The 19573-nt window shown below is 49.7% G+C and overlaps 1 protein-coding gene across 1 annotated transcript; it reads left to right on the plus strand.

Annotated features, from left to right (window-relative positions):
• Positions 1–9043: 9043 nt before the first annotated feature.
• On the plus strand, positions 9044–18547 carry EEF2 (eukaryotic translation elongation factor 2). Its single transcript, XM_081092866.1, has 15 exons — positions 9044–9185; positions 10096–10310; positions 11128–11309; positions 11393–11604; positions 12129–12307; positions 12467–12572; positions 13070–13183; positions 13416–13554; positions 13705–13900; positions 14590–14848; positions 15419–15526; positions 16224–16577; positions 16919–17101; positions 17182–17314; positions 17837–18547. Exons 1-15 carry the CDS (start codon positions 9183–9185, stop codon positions 18028–18030), a joined length of 2577 nt encoding a protein of 858 aa, XP_080948992.1. The 5' UTR covers positions 9044–9182; the 3' UTR covers positions 18031–18547.
• Positions 18548–19573: the final 1026 nt, after the last annotated feature.

The raw sequence follows: 19573 nt of genomic DNA on the forward strand, positions 1-19573 counted from the left end.
ACATCAATGTGAGAGAGTGACATTGATTGGTTGCCTCCCCTACACACCCTGACTGGGGATCGCACTCACAATCTAGGCATGTGCCCTGACCTGAATCAAATCTGAAACCTTTCGGTGTACGGGATGTAGCTCCAACCAACTGAGCCACCCAGCCTGGGCCAGTATAATGTTTGACCAAATATCTGGGCACAGTGGCTCAGCCAGGTAGAAGCATAAATTTAACTTGTGTGACCCAGGCAAGTGATGATGGGGTCCTGGATCAGGGGGAGGGGCAGAGGGCAGAGGGCTGGAAAGAAATGGATGGAGTCAAGAGGTTGGTTTTAAGTGTACAATCAGGTAAAGAGTGTTGATGTTACCACATGCTAATTTTAAAACATTTCTATCACCCCCAAAAGAAATGCCATTCCCCTTAGCAGTACAGTGGGGCCTTGACTTACGAGTGTCCCGACTATCGAGTTTTTTGAGATACCAGCTGTCTCTCGGCCAATTTTTTGCATTGAGTTGATAGAGTAATTTGAGTTAACGAGCTCCTTAACGAGCTCAGTCTCGGAAGGAATTAAACTCATAAGTCAAGGCCCCATTGTAACTCCCTAAACACCTCCCCAGCCCTTGGCAACCACGAATCTACTCTCTGTCTCTATGGATTTGCCTGTTCTGCACATTTCAGATAAATGGAATCTGGCAACATGTGTCCTACTTCCTGCAATCCCAGCATGCCTGAGAAATCGACCCTCAAAGCCCCAGCCTCCTCTCAGCTCTGGACTCCATGTCCACCTACCCTTGCACATGCATGTGGGATCTCATCATTTCTCACACACACACACCATGCCCATGCTGAGCTTTCCATCTTCCCCACTGAACCTGCTGCCTGCTCTTCTCACTTTCTCAGCAAATGGAAGCTCTGTCCTTGGATTTTATTGGGCCAAAATCTTGAGGTCAGTCTGGATTCTCATTCTTCACACTCAACACGTCAGCCAAAACTATCTGTTCCGTTGTCCAAGTGTATCGTAAATCAGCCCACTTCTGACCCCCTCCATGAGGGCCACTTAGGTCCAGCTCCCATTATCTCCAGACTGGACCAGCACAGTTCCCTCCGCCCTGGCCCCCAACAGACTATCTATAAATGGCCAATAGAGGGCGTCCATGAGCACATGACTCAGGTCCCACCCCTTCTCTAACCAGAGTCCTACAGGCTCCCGCCTCCCTGGGGCAAAAGCCCAAGTCCTCCCAGAGACCCACAAGTCCTCACTCTCCACCACCCCTGCAGCCACAGGGGCTTCCTTCCTGTTCCTCTAATACTCCAGGCATGGACACTCAGGGCAGGGTCATTCTGAGTGGCGGGGTGGGGTGGCGGGCACCATGGACTATCCACACAGCATCCTTGGTCTCCACACACTCCATGCCAGGAGCACCCCCATTGTGACAGCCACAGATTTCCCCGGATATCACCTTGTGTCTCCTGGTGGAAGAATCATTCCCAGGTGTAATCCACTGATGTAGGGCAGGGTTCACAGCAGGGTGTATCAGGGTCTTTTTTTTTTATTATTGGGATCTCTACTCATATGTTCCCCTATGCACAGGGGAAAGTATTGTTCAATGTTTTTGTTTAAAAAGTAAAATCCAGCCCTAGCCGGTTTGGCTCAGCGGATAGAGTGTCGGCCTGGGGACCAAAGGGTCCCGGGTTTGATTCTGGTCAAGGGCAGGTACCTTGGTCGCAGGCTCCTCCCGGGCCGGGGTCCTCATGGGGGCTCGTGCAGGAGGTAACCAATTGATGTGTTTCTCTCACATGGATGCTTCTCTCTGTCTTTCCCTCTCTCTTCCACTCTCCCTAAAATAATCAGTGGAAAAATATCCTTGGGTGAGGATTAACAAAAACAAACAAACAAACAAACAAAAAACAACACACAATAAAACATCAACAACAAAGTAAAATTCAAAAATAAATAACAAGTAAAAGGCAACTGAGTAAATTTGAAGATTTAATTGGCTCTATTAAGTGATTCATTAATAAGGTAGCATCCCATTTAGCAAGTAAAAGAGTGCTCCAAGGGTGATGTACAAAATAGGCTCTAGTCCAGCCGTGGGCAAACTACGGCCCGCGGGCCGGATCCGGCCCGTTCGGCTGTTCTATCCGGCCCGCGGAGCCGAAAGAGCAGAGGGTTGTCTTGCTCTCCCCTCCGCTCCTTCACCAGCAGCAGTGTTAACATGGCAACGTCGGGAAACACGGCCGCAGCTCCTTCTTCTGAATCCAGTTTAAGAACCCATTGTGGCCCTCGAGTCAAAAAGTTTGCCCACCCCTGCCTATCCACTAAGCCAAACCAACTAGGGGGGGAAATATGTTTTTGTTAAGTGAACAAAATCATACAATATCACTGATCCTGAAGATGGTAGTAATTTACAATGCACCAATGATTAAATAATAACTAACTTTCATGAATACTCTGTACTTACTTTTCTTTTTTCTTTTTCTTTTTTTAAATATATTTTATTGATTTTTTACAGAGAGGAAGGGAGAGGGATAGAGAGTTAGAAACATCGATGAAAGAGAACCATAGATCAGCTGCCCCCTGCACACCCTGTACTGGGGATGTGCCTGCAACCAAGGTACATGCCCCCGACGGGAATCGAACCTGGGACCCTTCAGTCCGCAGGCCGATGCTCTATCCACTGAGCCAAACCGGTTTTGGCTGAAAGGTTATTTTCTATCAGTGATACACAAGCCAAGAAAAACATCTGAGGTTGAGTTTGCACTTTACTAGACTAGACTAGAGTCTAGTAGTCTATAGGAAGAAGGGTGGAGCAAGGGATGGATATTGACAAAAGAAAAGGGAGGGTTGTTTTGGGGCTAGGATATCTTTGGGGAAGAGAAGGGGGAGCATTTTTACCATGCAGATACTGCCTTCTCTTTCTATGGGGGATGGAGAGGGCCAGACTACCAGAAAATTCCACACTGGTTGATTAAGATTACATTTCTGGGAGAAACTGAAACTCTATTAGATCAGGTTTGGCATCATGGGCTTTTATTTATTTACTAGTGCCCTGGTGCACAGATTCGTGCACATTGAAAGGAAATCAATTAGAAGGTGACTGGAGGGCGGGACTTGGTGAGAAGGGCTGGACACACCCTGGAGCCAACCTTCCACAGTCCCTCCTGGCCAGCTGCACCTGGGGCAGAGCAGCGGCTCGAAGGACGTGTGGAGTAAACGGTGTCCCTCTGGCAGGTGGGGTCCCTCGGCCTGGCCTGTGAGGATCGGGCCGAAACCCGCTCTCTGACATCCCCCGGGGGGGTCCCGGATTGTGAGAGGGTGGTTCTTGGGTGACACACCCTGGAATTGGGCTCCCTCCTCTCTGGTTCCGGGGTGTGTCACCTGAGAACCGCCACTGCCAAGTCACTGCAGCTCGGCAGCTCCTGCGTTGATGTCTGCCCCCCTGGTGGTCAGTGTGCATCATAGCTACCGGTCGGACGGTTGGATGGTCGCTTAGCCTTTGATATATATAGATTTTTTACTGTAAGAGTCATTTATTGGGTACGTTACAGAGGTAGAAAAAGTAATTCCTAAAAGAAATGGGCTTAGGAAACAAGATATAAAGGAAGGGCCCTTGGATCTTGGGAATGAGGAAGCTGATAGTAACATGCCTGGGGGTTTGGGAGAGGCGGAGTGGAAGGGAAGGGAAAGGCACTGGGTGTGCTTCTGGGAGGGAGAGCCTGGCATCATGGGTTTTTAGTGTGAGTGGCGCCATTTTGGGCTTGCGGTTTTCTCTTGAATATTTTATATGCAGAATCTGAGGTTCAGAAAGGTTGTGTAATTTGCCCATGGTCACACAGCCACTGAGGGCAGAACTAGAATTTAAATTCAGGATGTCTGGCTTGGGTCAACCAAATCAGAAATACATCTGGAAAATAGTAATGAGGCAGAGCTGCTCCCTGATTAAACCACACCATTTTTATTGTGGTAAAATATATATATAACATACAATTTACCTTTTATTTTATTTTTTTAATTTAAATTCTTTATTGTTTAAGTATTACCTGTCTCCTTTTCCCCCTATTGACCTCTCCCCAGCCATTCCCACCCCCGAGCACATGCACAGACAGTAGGAGGGTGAGGGCATGTACAATTTACCATTTTAATTGTACAGTTTTAGTTTATTAAGCACATTCACATTTTTGTGCAACCATCTGCAGAAGTTTCTCATCTTACCAAACTGAAACTTGTCCCCATGAAAGACTAACTTGCCCATTTTTCTTCCCCCAGCCCCTGGCACCCACCATTCTGCTTTCTGTCTCTGAATTTGACTCCTCTAGGGACCTCTTATAGGTGGAATCACACAGTATTTGTCCTTGTGTTGTTATTGGAGAAAAGCATGGATGGTCTTTTTCTGTTGCTAGTGGGAGTGGCGCTCTAGGGGGTACCACTGGAATAAGCATTTCCGGAGGCCCCGATGAGAGCATATGTGGTAGAAAGCTTTATTTGCATGGAATTACATCCTTGGGTTTCCAAAGTCCCATTTCCCTTAATCCAGTCGTGGAAGATGTGCAGCTGGGGATTCAGTAGAGCTAAATGCAAAGCCAGTGTCCAAAGATTCTGTTCGATGGTGGAGCTAGGTCCAGTTTAGTATCGGGCTAGGTGCAGTCCATTAGTCCATTGTGTGTGGGCCCACAGTGTGGGGAAATGCAGGAGAGCAGGAGCATGAGAGTCCCACAGCCGGGAGTGCAAGAGGCAAGAGCGAACCAAGAGAGTGAACGCCTTTGTTTAGGAGATTAAATATCTTTTATTTTTTATTTTTATGTTAATTTTATTTATTTCAGAGAGGAAGGGAGAGGGAGATAGAAACATCAATGATGAGGGAGGATCATTGATCGGCTGCCTCCTGCACGCCCCCCCGCTGGGGATGGAGCCTGCAACCTGGGCACGTGCCCTTGACTGGAATCAAACCCAGGACCTTTCAGTCCGCAGGCTGACACAGCTAGCGCGGAAATTAAATATTTTAAATCTTCTCATGCTTGCAGTGGCCATGCCTACTCTGGTCAATGACCTGTTCCCAGGTGTGACTGACAGGAAAGTACCTTTCCTATTTCACCCGGACTTTCCTGGGCATGCATCTAAACTGTAGCTTCCTGGCAAAGCTACCCAAATGGCATGCCTATACCATTTGGTTTTCCCTTTGCTCTTTTCATTATTCATAACTAGGTTAAATTACAACAGTATCATTGTGACTGACTTATTTCATTCAGCGTAATGTCAAAGTTTATCCATGTTGTATTTTGGAATTTCTCCTTTTCAAGGTTGAATAATATTCCATTATGTGTATATACCTCTAAACCAGTGATGGTGAACCTATGACACGCGTGTCAGAGGTGACACGTGAACTCATTCTTTTGGTTGATTTTTCTTTGTTAAGTGGCATTTAAATATATAAAATAAATATCAAAAATATGAGTCTTTGTTTTACTATGGTTGCAAATATCAAAAAATTTCTATATGTGACACGGCACCAGAGTTAAGTTAGGGTTTTTCAAAATGCTGACACGCCGAGCTCAGAAGGTTTGCCATCACTGCTCTAAACCATGCCTTTTTGAGTCACTGGTTTCTGGCTTTTACCAGCTGAGTGGCCTTGAGCAGATAACTAAACTTCTCTGAGCCCCAGTTTGCTCCTACATAAATAACCCCTCCAAAGCCCCACTGTGTGGGGAGGATTAAGTGAATTACAGTAATTGATTTAAAGCAGTGGTTCTCAACCTTGGCTGCACATGAGAATCCCCTGGGGGTCTTTTTAAAATCCTGATTTCTGGGCCTCATCCTCCGGAAATTCTGTTTCTTTGTTACTAATGTTATGGCCCCACCCCATAACAAAGAAACAGAATTTCCGGAGGATGAGGCCCAGAAATCAGGATTTTAAAAAGACCCCCAGGTGATTCTCATGTGCAGCCAAGGTTGAGAGCCACTGAAGGGTGGGGGCAGCGTCTCATCCAAGGGGTTTGCAGTAACTGCCTCTGGTCAGCAGGGGCCGCTATGGCCACTTCTGAGCCCTCCCTGCACCGCAGGAAGCACATGCGTAGTGGAGTCTCCCTGCAGAGGTCACTTCTTTCGCGTGGTTCTTCCTCCCTCCGCTCCGCGCCCCGCCCCCCCCTGCGTCCCCTCCTTGTGTTTATTACTGCAGACCCTGAAGGAGGCTGTGGTTACTTTTGCTCACTCCTGAAGCCCCGTGCCTCCTCAGGCTTTTGCTAAATGTGGGCCTGAGGATGGCGGTGGGGAGAGAGGTCCCCAGCCACCATTAGGCCCCTTCTCTGCAGCTATGGGCCTGAACACCTCTCCATGAAGGGTAACTGTGTTTGGGGGTGCGGGGGAGAGACTTACATTTACCTATTCCCCCTAAACTTTCCCCCGCTTCTGCAACTTATATTAATCAAATTTTCTCAATAAGCAATCTATTGATTCATTCAAGAGCAAATGCTCCGTCCTCTTAAAGGAAACCTTTGTTTTTCTTCTTTGACATGCCCCAATTGGCAAGGAAGTGCTGCAAAGTGCCTAATACGGAGCCCAGCACATACAGTAGGTGCTCAGTGCATTTAAAGATGTAAAACTTTTTTTAAGATTAAACATACATTTATTGAGAATGGGAAACTGGACACCTATTGCTGAAAACTGGTCAAATGGCACAATCACTTGCCTTGTAAAATTAATGTAAAACCTGTCAGGAACACAGGTGTAGGTGTTTAAAGACCCCCGGCTTGAGCAGATGGAATTGACATCTGCTGCCTGCCACTCCCCTCTGCAGCTTTGAGCCTCAAAATATAGTTATTTATCGAGCAGCTCCTGCCTGCCTCGGTTTCACCCTGGGTTAAATGCAGGATGGAGATAGCAATCTTTGCCTAAACGAAATCAGGGTTGGGACATCACTTTACCAAGCAAAATGTGCAATGCATTTGCCGAGGGTGGGGGAGTAGGAGGAGTGCATAGGTTTTGTTTTTTTTTATAGAATCCAGACTTGCTTTTACATCTTTTTTTGCTGACGCATGTCTCCCTTTTTTCCCAGCTCAGGAAAACCACTGCAGTCCTCTCCTTTTGACAGAGTGCATTTAAAGGAAGGTTCACCGAAAGGGGTTTACTTGCGCTGGTGAAAATATCATTCATCGATGTAAGAAATACTGAGTGCCTACTGTGTACCAGGCATTGAGCTGGGCTCTTTACAAAGAATAAAGATAACGAAATTGAATGCCAATTTGTTCCCTGGAGCCAATGATCTAAAATACAACCATTCCGTAGGGTTAGATGAGGACAAATGAAAAACAGTCTTCTTGCACCTCCCCCTGGAGAGGAAGTGAAATGGAGAGTGAGGTTGCCCAGGAAAGGAAGCGCTTACCCTGGTCCTGAGACTTGGTAAAACAGTCCCTGAATTAAATGTCTTGTTTTAAAATTTTATTTATTGATTTTTTTAGAGAGAGAGGAAGGGAGAGAGAAAAACATTGATTTATTGTTCCACTTATGTATGCATTCATTGGCCACTTCTTGCATGTGCCTTGACTGGAGATCAAACCCAAAACCTTAGAGTATCAGGACCATACTCCAACCAACTGAGCTACCTGGCAAGGACCTTAAATGTCGTAATAGCAATGCTAGCTAATTGAAATAGCTGATATGTATTGAGAACTGAGTCAGGCACGGTGTTAATCCCTTTACCTGTATTTAGTTAATCCCTTTATGTGTATTTAGTTAATTTTACTCTCCACAAAAGGGAGCACTGCTTACTGTTCATACCCCCGTTGTGCAGGTGAGGAAACCGAGGCACAGAGAAATTCCAGTAACTAGTATAAGAACACATAAAGTGGTGATTTGTTCACTGGTATATGCATCTATAGCATAGATATATATATATGCACCAATAGCAATGCCTGATACATGGTGGATACTCAATCTGTTTTTGTGTAAATGAGTGATGAGCACCTGATTAAAAAAAACCACTTTTATTTGAAATAATTATAGATAGGTAGTTTCAAAAGTAGTACAGAGAGATTCTAAGTACTCTTTCCCCACTGTCTCCCAGTGGTATCATTTTACATAATATCAAAACCAGAAAATTGCCTTTGGTACAATCTATTGTAGTGTGCTTTCTTAATTTAAAAATTTTTTAAAAATATATTTTATTGATTTTAGAGAGAAAAGGAGAGGGAGAAAGAGATAGAAACATCAATGGTAAGAGAGAATCATTGATTGGCTGCCTCCTGCACGCCCCCAACCCGCAACCCAGGCATGTGCCCTTGGCCAGAATCGAACCTGGGACCTTTCAGTCCGCAGGCCAATGTTCTATCCATTGAGCCAAAATTAAGCTAGGGCTTAATTTTAAATTTTTATTGATTGATTTTAGAGAGAGAGAGAGAGAGAGAGAGAGAGAGAGGGAGAGAGGCATTGATTTGTTGTTGCACTTATTTATGCATTCGTTGGTTGCTTCTTGTATGTGCACTGACCAGAGATGGAACCTGCAACCTTGGTGTATCCCCTCCATGTTCTAACCAACTAAGATACCCAGCCAGGACTGTATCGTGCTTTTTTTTTTTTTTTTTTTTTTAATATATTTTATTGATTTTTTTACAGAGAGGAAGGGAGAGAGATAGAGAGCTAGAAACATCGATGAGAGAGAAGCATCGATCAGCTGCCTCCCGCACATCTCCCACCGGGGATATGCCCGCAACCCAGGCACATGCCCTTGACTGGAATCGAACCTGGGACCCTTCAGTCCGCAGGCCGACGCTCCATCCACTGAGCCAAACCGGTTTCGGCTGTATCGTGCTTTTTAATATGTTTGGCATTTTGCAAGCTATGATTAATATTCTCAGCTAAAACGGCACTTTTTGCTTTATGAGCCTGAGTATTGCTTCTCAGAGGCGTGCCTCCAGCTAAGGGGCCGACCCCAGGGAAATCCAGATGCAGAACGCAGATGCATTATCCCAAGGCAGCTCCACCCGCGCCTAAAGGGTTACCTGGGAGCGCACATCCACGCGCGTGCGCACGACGTCTCTTCGCCCCGCCCCCGCAGCGCAGTCAGATGATCAGCCCAACCGGCGTTCGCCTATAAAAGGCCGGGTGTTGACGTCAGCGTTCTCTTCCGCCCTCGTCGCCGCATCTTCGGCGCGATTCCCTTCTCTCGGATCTACCTGGGAGAATCCACCGCCATCCGCCACCATGGTAAGCAATACCGTCTGGCTGGGGGCCTAGAACGGTGGCGGGGCCTCTGCGGGGCCGGCTCTGCCGGGTCTGGAGTGCTGGGGCGGGTTGGACAGGAAGGAGACATGGCGGTGGCCGGGTTGGCGGGCCTGGGGTTGGGAAAGCGGCGGCCGCCATGTCTGCGCCGTGCTGCTCGCTTCCGAGGGCGCCGCCGTCTCACGGGACTCCGGGCCGGGCTGGGGCTGGGGCGGAGGCGGGGTTGGGTGTTGATGATGTGGCAGACGCTGTAATGGCGGGCGCCGCCGAGGCAGCGGGGAGAGGGGGAGCCGCCTTATGTAACCCACCGATCGGGGGTTTAAGTTCGACTTTGTGTCGGGAAAAGGGAAACGGCAAAGCTCAGAAAGCCAAACCCCAAAGGCCTTTTTCTAGTGTCGGCCTGGCTTCTCACTGTTTGTATCGCCCAATTGTGAAGCCGACTCCGGAGCCACGAGGTGGAGGCTTGCAGTGCGCCAGCTTCTCCCCAGATGGGGGGTGGGTGGCATATTTAGGGACCTTAAGGGGTGGAGGGCCCGTCTTGTCCCAGGCGGAAGGGTGACCTTGGGTTTTACAGAACCTGTTGAGTTGGGTAAAGCATGAGAAATCCCAGTGGCACTAGGGGGGAGGGTTTGGGGTAGCTTTATACCGTCCATGTTTTTTAACTGGACACACACACGTCACCTCATCTACCGGAAATTGGTTGTCATTAGCCCCAGCCCCAGATTCTGGGTTGAGTGACAGCTAGAAATCTGGGTTCTCAGAAATGGGACAAGTGGCATTTTTAAAGGGGTATCGGCAGAAACGGGGGAGTTCGGGTGGGAGTTGGGGTTGTCCCAGGACCAGCCCACTCCTGGCCATGGTGCCAAGCCTGAGCCTCCCCCTTCCCCCGGCCTAGGTGAACTTCACAGTAGATCAGATCCGGGCCATCATGGACAAGAAGGCCAACATACGGAACATGTCTGTGATCGCTCACGTGGACCATGGCAAGTCCACGCTGACGGACTCCCTGGTGTGTAAGGCCGGGATCATCGCCTCCGCCCGGGCTGGGGAGACCCGCTTCACTGACACCCGGAAGGATGAGCAGGAGCGTTGCATCACCATCAAGTCAACGTGAGCAAGCCTGGTGCTCTTTGGACTGGGGAGGGGAGGGACTCGGCTGGAGCCTGGTGTGGGGACAGACCTCAGACACAGTCCTTTTCCTGAGAGGCCTCTGGGAAGGAGTCTGGGTTTTTGAATGGTGAGACTCGATGAGTTCAGTATAGTGAGAGAGGAAGCTCTGCAGCCAGGGAGAGACAGTGATGGGAGGGGTATTGGGACTTGCAGAGGAAGAGGGGCTTAACCCAGTGATTCCCCACCCCAGGGAGGAAGGACCTTTGGGCAGTATCTGGGAGTGCCCCCTCCAATGTCACATTCCTGACCCCGGATGTCAGTGGGGTGAGAACCCAAAGCAAAGTGACTGAAATTGCTGTTTGTTTTCAGTTGGGAGTTTGTGAGCTTCTCTGTTTATCTGCTCTGGGACCATTTCAGCTGGGGCTGAAGGGCACAGGGGTGGGTGAAAGGTGGTCTTCTGGGTTTCTGGGTCTTGCCTGGTCACGCAGTTGCTGTTTGGAATCAGGTGTGTTGAGCTTGGGAGGACCCATGCTGGGGACTGGACAGGTGGGCTCTTCCCTTTGTAGCTGATATTAGGGAGGTGGGCAAGGGCTCTTTCGTGGGAAATTTGAAGTCTGTCTCTAGGGATGAGTAATGCAGTGGAGAAGGTGGTGCAGTGTCCACTCAGGGCTGTGGGTCTTGCTTAGGGCTTATTTGTCCTGACTGCCCTTGGGCAGGAACCCCAGGCTGACCTCTGCGGTTTTCGGGAGGACAGTGAAGAGCGATAGAATGGGACAACTGTGCCTTTCGTTCATCCAACCTGTCCCAATCTCCTTAGGGCCATCTCCCTCTTCTACGAGCTCTCAGAGAATGACTTGAACTTCATCAAGCAGAGCAAGGATGGTTCTGGTTTCCTTATCAATCTCATTGACTCTCCTGGGCACGTGGACTTTTCCTCAGAGGTGACAGCTGCCCTCCGTGTCACCGATGGTGCCTTGGTGGTAGTGGACTGTGTATCTGGTAAGCATGCGGTTTCCTCATCCTTCCTGGGAACCTGGGGGTGTCCCTTCTCTGGCTGACAAAAAATCTGTGTCCACCCCCAGGCGTGTGTGTGCAGACAGAGACAGTGCTGAGGCAGGCCATTGCAGAGCGCATCAAGCCTGTGCTGATGATGAACAAGATGGACCGGGCTCTGCTTGAGCTGCAGCTGGAGCCTGAGGAGCTCTATCAGACTTTCCAGCGCATTGTGGAGAACGTCAACGTCATCATCTCCACCTATGGAGAGGGCGAGAGCGGCCCCATGGGCAACATCATGGTAAGTGTCCTGCCAGCTGAAGTCAGGATCCCTTGACAAGCTCCTGTCCACCCCATTGCATTCCTCCCATCCTTCCCATTGGGTGGGCTGTGTTCTTCCCAGACTGGAAAGGGCTGTGACCTCCCTCTCCCTCTGGGGACTGTCCTGGGGGAACTATAAGTCTGGTCCCCTTGGTCTTGGAGGACCTGAAAGTTGTTTTTTCTAGGAATGTTGGGGTGACGAAGGGGGCTGGAATGCTTTTAGTATTGACTTCATCCAGCACTTGAGTTTTTGGGGAGGCTATGGGAAAGGGGGGGTACCCTGCCTGCCGAAGCAGGATAGGGGCAGTTCCCTCTGTTACTGCTAACCTTGCTGGTGGAGGGGATGAAGGCAAAGTTGGGCATCCTGTACATGATGACTAAAATTTCTTCACTTTGACCTGATGGCAATTGATGAAATCTGATGTCTGAAGCCCATGGCACCCAGGGACTTGGTAGCTGGGGTTTCTGTTTGTCCCCCTTCACAGCTTTCTCTTGTTCTCTTAGATTGACCCTGTCCTCGGGACTGTTGGCTTCGGGTCTGGTCTCCATGGTTGGGCCTTCACCCTGAAGCAGTTTGCAGAGATGTATGTGGCCAAATTTGCCGCCAAGGGTGAGGGCCAGCTGGGGCCTGCTGAGCGGGCCAAGAAAGTAGAGGACATGATGAAGAAGCTGTGGGGTGACCGGTGAGTGCTGTAGGGAGGAGCAGGGTGTTCTGCAGCAAATCTGTGAGGTGGGCAGGGACTTGTAGGTGGTGATGTGGGTAGGAACACCTCATGTCTGTGGGTCATTCTGTCTAACCTTGATTTAGGCCCCGTAGCCTAATTGGGTTGGGTCTTCACCAGGTACTTTGATCCAGCCAATGGTAAATTCAGCAAGTCCGCCACAAGCCCTGATGGCAAGAAGCTGCCACGGACATTCTGCCAGCTTATCCTGGACCCCATCTTCAAGGTGAGCTGCTGCATGTGCTTGATGGATGTGCATCCCCAGGCTGCCCTTGGGTCTAGTGGCTCCTGGCAGGGCCAGGTTCAAGATGGCTGCTGGGATATGGGTGAGACGGCACCACAGTAAGGGTGAAATCCCCAGGGCTCCATCCTGACAACTGACAAGATAGGCAGGGGCACACAGTAGGGGCCATCAGCATCCCTGGCTGGGGTTGGTTAGGTCAGCTGAGACAGGAAGGTCTGGGTTTTGCTCTGCCAGCCACTGAGGTTTAAGTGCTTGTTAGTTAAAATGTGTTTATGGTCTGTAAGTCAGAATAGACTTTTTTTGATCTATTGGGAGATGTCCCCAAGACTTGCTCTGTCTGGGTCAAGTCCTTTGTGGAAAGGTGAGGATTTTTGTAACCTTGCCTCTCTCTGCTCTGTGCCTGGCCTTAGGCTTCTCAGTTGGAAGCAACTGCAGGCTTCCTAATATGTTCCCAAACCCACTTTGCCATCCCCAATTAGGTGTTTGATGCTATCATGAATTTCAAGAAAGAGGAGACAGCAAAATTGATTGAAAAACTGGACATCAAGTTGGACAGTGAAGATAAGGACAAAGAAGGCAAACCACTTCTGAAGGTGAGCATGAGGGGCTGCCCAAGAGTCTCCATCAGGACTCCCTGCCAGTGGTGGGCTCTGGCTTGGCTGTTGGAAGCATTCCCAGCTGTAGCATAGCCACCAGCAGGGGTGGACAGAAGACCTCAGGTGTTTGCATGGCTCTTCTAGAGGGAATCATGCATTTGAGCCACCTTGGTGAGCACGTGATGCTGAAGGCTTTCCTCAGAATTGCCTCTCCTGACCCTCTGTGTAGGCTGTGATGCGCCGCTGGTTGCCCGCTGGCGATGCCCTGCTGCAGATGATCACCATCCATCTGCCCTCTCCCGTGACAGCTCAGAAGTACCGCTGTGAGCTCCTGTATGAGGGCCCCCCCGACGATGAGGCAGCCATGGGTATGTGGGGTTCACCTGAATGCTGGGTGGGGGCCCCCAGAGCAGCCAGTGGTTAGAAGGCTGCTCATTGCCAAGCTTAAGTGTCTCAGGATTCTGGAAGGCTGAACCGTAAGAGAATCGTGCTTTCTTTGGTGGATTTTCTTTTTTCAGGCATTAAAAGCTGTGACCCCAAAGGACCTCTTATGATGTACATTTCCAAAATGGTGCCGACCTCTGACAAAGGCCGGTTCTATGCCTTTGGTCGAGTCTTCTCAGGGCTGGTGTCCACCGGCCTGAAGGTCAGGATCATGGGGCCTAACTACACGCCAGGCAAGAAGGAGGACCTGTACCTGAAGCCAATCCAGAGGTAAGTGCTTAGCTAGTCATTTGTGACCCAAGGCTGGTCCCAGCCCTCCCTCCCTGCTCTAAGCTGCAGGAGGAGGAGTTCAGAGGGGTTTCACATGAAGTGCCCGGCAGGATGTAGTGTTGAGCCCTCTGGCCACCTTTTGTCCTCAACCTGGAGAGGCTTGTCTGGATGAGGTACAACAGGAAGCAGGGGGCTCACTCCCCCTAATGTTCAGGGTAGAATCCTTCCCTGAGTTAGGGACAGATGTTCCTGATCTAGCAGTGGCAACACAGTTTATTCTTACCTACCCAGAGAGCAGGTGCTGACCTCAGAAATGACAGACGTCAGCGCTACCCCCAAACCTACTCTAGGCATTGGTGGTGGGAAAATAGAACGTTGACCCCCTCCACAGGGGTTGTCCACACCACACTGCCTTTCCTCAGCCCTGGGTCAGGTGTGTGGAGCCCTGCATGGGGGATGTAGGAATGGCAGGTAGTGCTCTGTCTTGGTACCCAGGAGCCAGCACTTTGTTGAGACAGTCACCTGGGTTACAGTGGAGAGCCAGGGCTTGACGTCCTAGGGGGTGGCACCACCACTCAGTGCAGGAGGGGTGACCACAGGCTCCAGAAGGAAGGAGGCTTTGTCTTCCAGCCATTCCGGGACCTGGCACCACAGTGGTGTTGCATTGATACCTTTTGTCTTTCCCCCAGAACCATCTTGATGATGGGCCGTTATGTGGAGCCCATCGAGGATGTGCCTTGCGGGAACATCGTGGGCTTGGTGGGTGTGGACCAGTTCCTTGTGAAAACAGGCACCATCACCACCTTCGAGCACGCCCACAACATGCGGGTGATGAAGTTCAGCGTGAGCCCCGTCGTCAGGGTTGCTGTGGAGGCCAAAAACCCGGCTGACCTGCCCAAGCTGGTGGAGGGCTTAAAGCGGCTAGCCAAGTCAGACCCTATGGTGCAGGTGGGTAGGTATACCCTGGCAGGAGGCACCACCACCACCTGCAGGGTCAATTTGTTTTGTCTGAGCTGAAAAGATTGGGTGGTTTCTCGTATAAGAAGGGACTTCTGATTGGAACTGTTTGGAGATTCAGGTGTGTGTGAAACACACACCATCCCCAAAAGAGCTGTGGCCCTTTCTTTTAAAGAGAGAATCATTGATTGGCTGCCTCCTGTACCACCCACACGGGATTGAACCATGACCTCCTGGTTCATAGGTTGACACTCAACCACTGAGCCATGCTGGTCAGGCGCTGCTGCTCTTTTTCATGTCAGTTTACTGTCCAGGAACCCAGGCTTTCGATCTCTATAGTCTGGCTATAGATGATGGGTCTTTTTTTAGGCTAACACCGAGAACCAGCAAATAAAGGCTCATATGACCCCTTGCTTCCCCCCACGGGCTCTGAAAATGTCCCTAAAAACCTCCAACTAGAAAGGGATGCTTGGAGCCTGCCATTCTCCACTCCCCAGTTCCTTGGGTTTTCCAAGTAGTTCTCTGGGTTTGATTGTTGGATTAACATATGGCCTCTTTCAGTGCATCATTGAGGAGTCCGGGGAGCACATCATCGCTGGGGCTGGTGAGCTGCATCTGGAGATCTGCCTGAAAGACCTGGAGGAGGACCACGCCTGCATTCCCATCAAGGTGAAGCACGCTGTCCCTGGTAGGGGTAGGGGTGGATGGCATGTAGGGACGGCCGAGCCCTTGTCCAGGCTGGGCTCTCATTCCCTCCTTTCCACCCGCGCCTAGGACATAAGGTGACTTCCCCTGTGAAATCAGCAGTTCATACACATCCTCAACAGCTTTGAGGTTGGAGTGTGGGGAATCTGCTTTCCAAATACAGCTTCTAAAGAGCATAGACATTTAGTAGCCAACCTTAGGCCCAGTTACTGGCCCTCTATTTTTCATTCTCTACTTTTTCAAATAACTGAGCTTGGATCCGTGTTCATTAAGTCCCTTAAAAGGCATTCCGCTCGTAGAAATCCCCCCCGCCCCCAGTTAACTGCCTTTTCATTTTGTCTTCCATGTGTCAAAATAGGATTAGGCCAGTGCCTACATTTTGCATATTTCTTCTTTTCAAGTAATAACTGCATAGAATTCCACAAAATAAATTATTCTTTAGCCAGTCCTATTGGCAGTGGGTAGCCCCCCTGCAAGGGAAGAGCTGCATACTTCGTATTTATGCAGAAGTGAGATGTGCATGGCTCTGTGCTACTAGATTAGTCATTCTGAGTTATGCGCCCATTGCCCGTCTGTTTCCTGAGTCTCATTAGGAGACCCCTCTCCCTCTCCTGGGCGGTCACTTCCTCCTGCAGACCTGACTTCCATGCTCCTTTTGCAGAAATCCGATCCTGTTGTCTCCTATCGTGAGACAGTTAGCGAGGAATCGAATGTGCTCTGTCTGTCCAAGTCTCCCAATAAGCACAATCGACTGTATATGAAGGCGCGGCCCTTCCCTGACGGCCTGGCTGAGGACATTGACAAGGGTGAAGTGTCTGCCCGCCAGGAGCTCAAGCAGCGGGCCCGATATCTGGCTGAGAAGTACGAGTGGGATGTGGCTGAGGCACGCAAGATCTGGTGCTTCGGGCCTGATGGCACTGGGCCCAATATCCTTACTGACATCACCAAGGGTGTGCAGTATCTCAACGAGATCAAGGACAGCGTAGTGGCCGGCTTCCAGTGGGCCACAAAAGAGGTGAGGGGCCATTTGGTCATCCAGCTGAAAAATTATTAGCATCAGATTCCATCAGTGGGACTTCGGCATAGGCCCAGTCTCACCTGTGCAGACTTTTGGTGGGGATGGAATCCCTGGGGTTACCTGTTTGCATTTCTGTTAGTGAAGTGGGGCAAGTGGTCCTACCTCCTGAGAAGGGTATGCTAGGGAGGGTGAGAAGGGCAAAAGGTGTAAGTAAGGTCTCTGTGGTTGCAGACCTGGAGGCTGGTACGGGCACAGCTGTGTGACTTGGCCTTTCCCTCTCAGGGAGGACTGCAGTAGAGGCAGGAGCTTGATGGTGAATTTGGCCCCTTCCTCTGTAGGGGGCACTGTGTGAGGAGAACATGCGAGGTGTGCGCTTTGATGTCCATGATGTAACTCTGCATGCTGATGCTATCCACCGAGGGGGTGGCCAGATCATCCCTACAGCCCGGCGCTGCCTCTACGCCAGTGTGCTGACTGCCCAGCCCCGACTCATGGAGCCCATCTACCTTGTGGAAATCCAGGTAGGGAGTCCTGATTGTCCTGCTGCTACTGGTCCCCTTCCCACCTAGCAACTGCTAAATAGCCTTTTATTGCCTGACAGTGTCCAGAGCAAGTGGTTGGTGGTATCTACGGAGTCCTGAACAGGAAGCGGGGCCATGTCTTTGAGGAGACCCAGGTGGCTGGCACCCCCATGTTTGTTGTGAAGGCCTACCTGCCTGTCAATGAGTCCTTTGGTAAGTGCTTGCTGGGTGGCTCTCAGATGCCCACAGTCCACTGTCCCACAGCCAGACTGATCTAGGATAGACTTGTTTCTTGCCCCTTATGCAAGGCCCAGAGTGAGGCAGCCTAATGGGAGCCATGGATGTAATCCGCAAACGGCTCCCCGTCCCCCTGTCCATTTGGGACGGAAGAGCAGCATGGTTATGCAGGAGGAGAAGGTGGCCCACTCCTTGTGGACCTCTGAATTGATGAATTGGGGGGAAGTGGTCACTCAGGTGTGTAAATTTGTGAGATCTGAAGATGGGAGTCTGGCAGAGAAGTAGCTCAGGCTCACCCTCAGGGTGAGCAGCTAGAGATTGAGGTGGGCCAGCATTACCTCAGTTGTTCAGTAGTGGTCTCTGAGCAAGCCTGGGTGAGGAGCAGGGTTAGGGGTTATCTAGTTCTGATCTCTCTGGTGTGAGTGTCCCCACCTTCAGATTGGACCAGTGTACCAAGTCTGGACTGCCCAGCGAGCCCTATACCTGCTTCTCCCACAGGCTTCACTGCCGACCTGAGATCCAACACAGGTGGCCAGGCTTTTCCGCAGTGTGTGTTTGACCACTGGCAGATCCTGCCCGGAGACCCCTTTGACAACACCAGCCGCCCCAGCCAGGTGGTGGCCGAGACACGTAAGCGCAAAGGCCTGAAGGAAGGCATCCCAGCTCTGGACAACTTCCTGGACAAATTGTAGGTTGCCCTTCCTGCAGCCTGCCTCCCAGGTGCCACCCCCCTCACCGGCTCATGATCAATCACAACAAGCCCTCATTCTCCACAACATCTTGAGACTGTCCAGACACAGTGCTGCTCGCCTGGCTGGTTCTGGGGCCACTCTGTGCCATCGCTCAACATGAACACTTGATGCTGTTTCTTTCTATATTTATTTCAAGATTTCAGAGGCAACAGAAATGCCCTGGCTACAGGGACTTATTTGGCTGGTGGGGGAGGTGGGATGGGACACCCAACACTTCTTTCCATTTCTGAGGAACACTCATGTCAAAAAAAAGAAAAAAAGAATTAAAACGCATTAAGAGGTTTATTTGGGTAAATGGCCCACAGTGGATTTTCCCACAGAAAGGGGGAAAGAATAAGCAGGTAGACATTTCTGTTTGGACAGAAGCTAGAAGGCAGGAAATTTTGTGCAATGTCACCATGAGCACCTCAAAGCTGTATTAGTGCCATTGGAATAATAAATTTGATTATGGTGGTGATTGCCTTTGTCTGTTGTCTTCCTTTTCAGTTCGCTTAGGCTGGAATGGACTTTCTTATGCCAGTCTGCATAGCTGTGGGTTATACTGTCATACAAAAAGTTCAATGTAACACTGAAGTGTCAGTTCAAATATAAGACTACCAGGGCTATCTAATGGAATTTGTGTGGTGGTGAACCAGTCTTAACTATTCGGAGGAGCGGCCACTGTCTCTGTGGCTAGACAGCGGTTGAAATGTTCGGGTCAGTGTAGCCAAGGAACTGATTTTAAGATTTCTTAAAATTGGTCTTTAGACAGCAAGCGGGGGAGAGAAACATCGATCAGCTGTGCCCCACCTTGCCACACACAGCATGACCAATCTGGCAACCTGGTGCAAGGCAGGAAACCCAACCAACCACTTGAGCTACACTAGCCAGGGCAAGGAAATATTAAAGTTGTAACATTACATTTTCATTGTTTGGTGGTGTTGGGGCTGCCATAATGGTTAGTGTAGGCATGGACAACTAAATTGTCCCTGCTCATGGAGTCCATGGTCCAATGGGGAAAGCCACAAATAACCACACTTACCACACATGTTCTCTTGCCCAGCTAGACTCTGGACTTGGCATCCTCAAGTCCCACCAGACCATTCCTGTTGATGAGAATTTTTTGCCATTATCTCAATCATTGCCTCACTATAAAATATGCTTGAGTAATTTCATACCTACAAAAGCGTTGCAAAGATGTTAGATAACCTCTTGCATAACCACTGTACATTTGTCAAACCTTGAAAACATTGGTATGATACAATTAACTAGGTGACAGTTTATTTGGCTTTTCCACTAATGTCCTTTCCTGTTTCAGGATCCAATCCAGGATACATTGTATTTGATTTTGCATTTTTATTTTTTTTAAAATATATTTTATTGATTTTTTTACAGAGAGGAAGGGAGAGAGACAGAGTTAGAAACATCGATGAGAGAGAAACATCGATGAGAGAGAAACATCGATCAGCTGCCTCCCGCACATCCCCCACTGGGGAAGTGCCCG

The sequence above is a fragment of the Myotis nattereri genome, assembly GCF_964212035.1.
Source record: "Myotis nattereri genome assembly, chromosome: 5".
Lineage (NCBI taxonomy): Eukaryota > Metazoa > Chordata > Mammalia > Chiroptera > Vespertilionidae > Myotis > Myotis nattereri.

Coding starts and splice junctions, on each gene's coding strand:
- EEF2 (XM_081092866.1), top strand. Junction 13,184..13,415: donor AAGGCAAACCACTTCTGAAG/GTGAGCATGAGG, acceptor CCCTCTGTGTAG/GCTGTGATGCGCCGCTGGTT. Junction 14,849..15,418: donor AGTCAGACCCTATGGTGCAG/GTGGGTAGGTAT, acceptor GGCCTCTTTCAG/TGCATCATTGAGGAGTCCGG.